Source organism: Paramormyrops kingsleyae, chromosome 11 (assembly GCF_048594095.1).
Source record: "Paramormyrops kingsleyae isolate MSU_618 chromosome 11, PKINGS_0.4, whole genome shotgun sequence".
Taxonomy (NCBI): Eukaryota; Metazoa; Chordata; class Actinopteri; order Osteoglossiformes; family Mormyridae; genus Paramormyrops; species Paramormyrops kingsleyae.
Genome location: NC_132807.1, coordinates 5482489 through 5486430, shown reverse-complemented (window position 1 = coordinate 5486430; position 3942 = coordinate 5482489). Strand labels below are relative to the sequence as shown.

Sequence of the window (3942 nt, the reverse complement as noted above, 5' to 3'; positions counted from 1 at the left end):
TGGATTGGTGGATACGCCGATTTCCAAACACTCCCCCAGTAGGCTGGTCTCCTCGATCCTTAGCCAATCACAAAGGCCAGATGGTTCCAAACTTTATCACCGTGCCACTCCCAGGTTCGCAGTGCTCGTGGCAGAAGTTGTCATGGAAATAGAAGAGGATCCAGCGTCCTCCCGCGGAGATGTTGCCATGGAGATCGCAACCCGGGATGCAATAGCTGTAGCGGTGCAAGGCGCGATCAGCGGAGATCTGGAGCCCGAAGAGCGGAGCGGGGTTGTTCAGCACCTCGGACAGCACCTGAATGAGGGACCACCTTTCTGTCAGCGGAGTTACTACATGCTGATTGTCATCGGAGAGATCGCGACAGAGCACCAACTCCGAGCTGTCAGAGAGCACATTGAACAGGGTGAGAGACTTCTCCAACAGCACCACTAAAACATATAGGTAGGGATGTTTATCAACAGAAATTGCACATGGCAGTAATTAGCACGTGCATAGAGGGGATAGACTGCAGTACACAACCAGAAAAAAATACAATAATATTAACGTAACTTAAGGTCTCCACAACGTTATTTTTAAAAATAAATAATTCGCAGTTGTATTAAATTCTGAAAATGTAACACAGTACGTAAGGTAAAAGGAAGAACTATGAAGTGGCAATCGGCTGGAACAAAAAGTACCACATCAGCCAAAAATGAAAGGATACCAGCATCATTTATTATAACTAATTATTATTTAAACTGTCAAGTAATATACACGCTGTTCTAAAAGCTGTGACACCTCTTTGATACTCGATCCTCGTTTGAGTCGGGTTTTGTTATAGGAAGTTATAACTACGCGTATGTATGACGATGAGGATATTGCAGTGGCGCTGCCGTAATTCCTGGACTTGTTAAAAATGCGTAATGCGTCGCTACTGGACAACTTCATCTATCCATACGCTGCGTCATGTCTCAAAACGCTTTAATCACGATCTTAAATATGATAAGCCAGGCGATATCATCTCGATATCAATATTTTGAAACGAAGTCTTTCTTGTCCTTAGAATGTGATAATAAAAACGTCTTAATAACCATGTTAACTGCGGTGAAAATGAGGGAAAAAAAACTTAAACATCCATGGACGTATAAACACAAAAAAAGATGCCGATAATGTTTAGAAACTTGAATAACTACACTCTGTGCGAGTGTATCCATTGTTTATCAAGCGTCCATGCGAAATTTGAATTTAATTTAAAATTTGACTTTGGCTTGTATTTAACAGGAAAAATGTAGCTGCTGCATGTATCCAGAAGGTTAAGGCGCATATATATCCTAGTAGATTTGCACCGATGCATTTTAGATGCCCAATATTTGTCATATATTTATGCACGCACACACATTCATATATATTCACACCATTATGTGTGAATATATATGAATTCTGTTTAGTATTACCCTATTCCAGTTGTACCTGTATATTTGTGCATGTTTAGCTTTGTGCGTGACGTGGTGATTAAGGTCAGTGGTTCGTTACGGTACCACATGGCGTGTGTCATGCCTTCATCCACAATCTCTAGTCATGCAACGTGGAGTCCCTAGACTGGGGCTCTGCTGAGCCACTGCACCCACCTCCTCACCGCCCATGCTTTGTGGGAGGGGGGGGGGGGGATACATAGAGAAAATGGCAGTGGGTTTGCATTTTGGCTGCAAATTACAACCCGGCAATACCGTGTTACCATGGTAATATGTGAACAAGATGGAGGAGAGCTGCACTCTGTCTGTGTCCTCCAGCGCTGGGGGGTAAGGAGAGGGGGTGCTGTAGCAGCTGGGCCTTCTAATGCAGCGTCAGCAGACTGGCTCCTGTCCTGCCACAGGATGGTCCTCTGATGGATCACCCCCCCCCCAACCCCCACGCCAGGGCGTGCTGGCTCTGCGCTCCCTGTGCCCCCCCTGCGGATTTAAAACATGGCCGGCCCTCCCCAAGGACTCCCCTCCCAATAATGCTTTCCTTCATCAGAAGACAAACGGCTCTTTCTTCGCACGCGCGCTGGTCGTGTCAGGAGCGAGTCATCAGATCGCTGAGAATGGAGCACTTTATCGGCTACGCTGATGTTACACACTCAGGGACACAACAGTGTTTAGGACTCATAATTCTGCTTACACCTCTTCCTTGTCCTGTGACAGGTTTAACAGTGGCGTCCCTGTTTGTGTGTCCAGCTTCATTAAGATGGACCATAATGCCATGTGTGGTATGGATAACAGATAACTAGTTATATGCTTGGAAGCCCCAGACCTCTGTCTCTGACCTATAGGGCCGTGGAGGAACGACACGGGAATGTCTGGGATTTGAGAGAATCACGCCTCTGTTTCCCGAAGCAGATTATCAGCAGTCTGTCAGCACCAGGGCCTCCTTACTCCTCAATGTCAGCGAATAACGTTACACACTTCCTGAATAATTTTTTCCGTGCAAGCCTGGCACCTCTTGGGTTTCTTCTACATAAACAAAGCATGCGATATACCCATGTTCAAGGGCATTGTCATGCCATGCTGGTGTGAGAGGCCCCGAGCTAGGCCCCCAGGGGGCGCTCTGTCACTTTGTGTCTGCCTATAGGTCAGGGCTAATCAAATCACGGTCCTCAAGGTCTGAGCACTGCTGATTTTCCAGCCTTCCTTTACCTATGAGACGGGTGTGAAGTCTCTGGCCAATCAGAATCAGTAATTATTAAACTACCTACCTGGGAGAACTGAAAACAAGGCCTGGATTTAAAATCGAGGTCCAGATTTGAAGAGCCCTGCTGTAGGTAATGCTGTGGGCTTACGGGAGGCTTTAGTAAGCATGCAGAGTAATGCAGTCTGGGTCCCCCAGGTTATCACAGCTGAAGCTTGTGAATTCAGTGCAGCTTCCCTTTTTAAGCTCTAATTTGGCCTCTCGGTTCAACATTGACAAAACTACATTGACTTCAGTGATACCTGTCTTAGATAAACTGAATTAAATCACGTTCATAAGTCCCAGTGTAAAAAACACTGGGGGATTATTAATTAGTAGCACCATCGCATGCTTAGTCAGGGGAATTCTTGTTGCCCACGGTAAGCGTGCAGAAGCCGGCATTCCTGCGTGTCGATGGGTTGTTAAAAACACATGATTATCAGATCCATCTGTCCATGGCCCTTGAGTTTAAACTAGTAGGTTTCTGCCAAGGTAACGTCCTCCGTGAAGGGAGCCGTGAAGAACGACCGTGGGGGGGGGGGGTGGCATCCTAGGGAATAGGATCCTTGGTGCTTTGATGCCTTTTGGGGATTGATGACAGGAAGTAGCCAGCCACAGATACGGCATGGACCCGAACTCAATAACCGAGCCCTCATGCCCTGCTGAAACTCCCCCATCCCCCTTCTCAGGGTGGACAAAGACGGAATGATGAGGACAGAGTCTGGTATGGAAACCGGCTGACATCAGAACATTCCTGGCGAACAAAAAGAGATCAACTGAAGCATAAACAAAGGCAGCTCAAGCTGAAGGATCGATTATTGTGTTTCACTAGAACATAACCTCCCGTAACACAAGATAAAAAATAAACAGTGCTTCCATAAGCAGACTTATTTTACACAGATAACGCTAAGTTCAATATTTAAGTGTGAGATTTTATTAAGTGGCACTTGTGACTGTTTGAGAAGGTAATGGACAGATGTGCATAGCCATACGGAGTCTTATTGACTTATCGACTTTCCAGAAAGCACACGTGTGACTGAGGTCCATAAGGGTGACCGCTGTCTGTTAGCTGCCCGCAGCGCTGCCTGTGTGGTCCTGAAAAAAAAGTGGTCCAGGGTATTCCTGCGGATGGCAGCCATCGGCAGCCATGTTGGGTCCTGTCTTCGCAGATGTGTCTTTCTACTGAAATCATGGGTGTAAATTACGGGGGGTTGTAGCCCCCCCAATAAATCAAAACCAGCTAATACAACCCCCCC

At 46.5% G+C, this 3942-nt stretch overlaps 1 protein-coding gene across 2 annotated transcripts in view; it reads left to right on the top strand.

Annotated features, from left to right (window-relative positions):
• The first annotated feature begins 111 nt into the window (after positions 1 to 111).
• The window catches only part of map1aa (microtubule-associated protein 1Aa), a 53747-nt gene continuing 49916 nt past the window's right edge, over positions 112 to 3942 (top strand). Inside the window, exon 1 of one of the 2 annotated variants that reach the window (XM_023813974.2) lies at positions 112 to 404. In XM_023813974.2, coding sequence (XP_023669742.2) covers positions 143 to 404 — 262 coding nt within the window. In that variant the 5' untranslated portion in view covers positions 112 to 142. The remainder of the gene's footprint in view (positions 405 to 3942) is intronic. The other variant, XM_023813975.2, reaches the window with a different exon arrangement.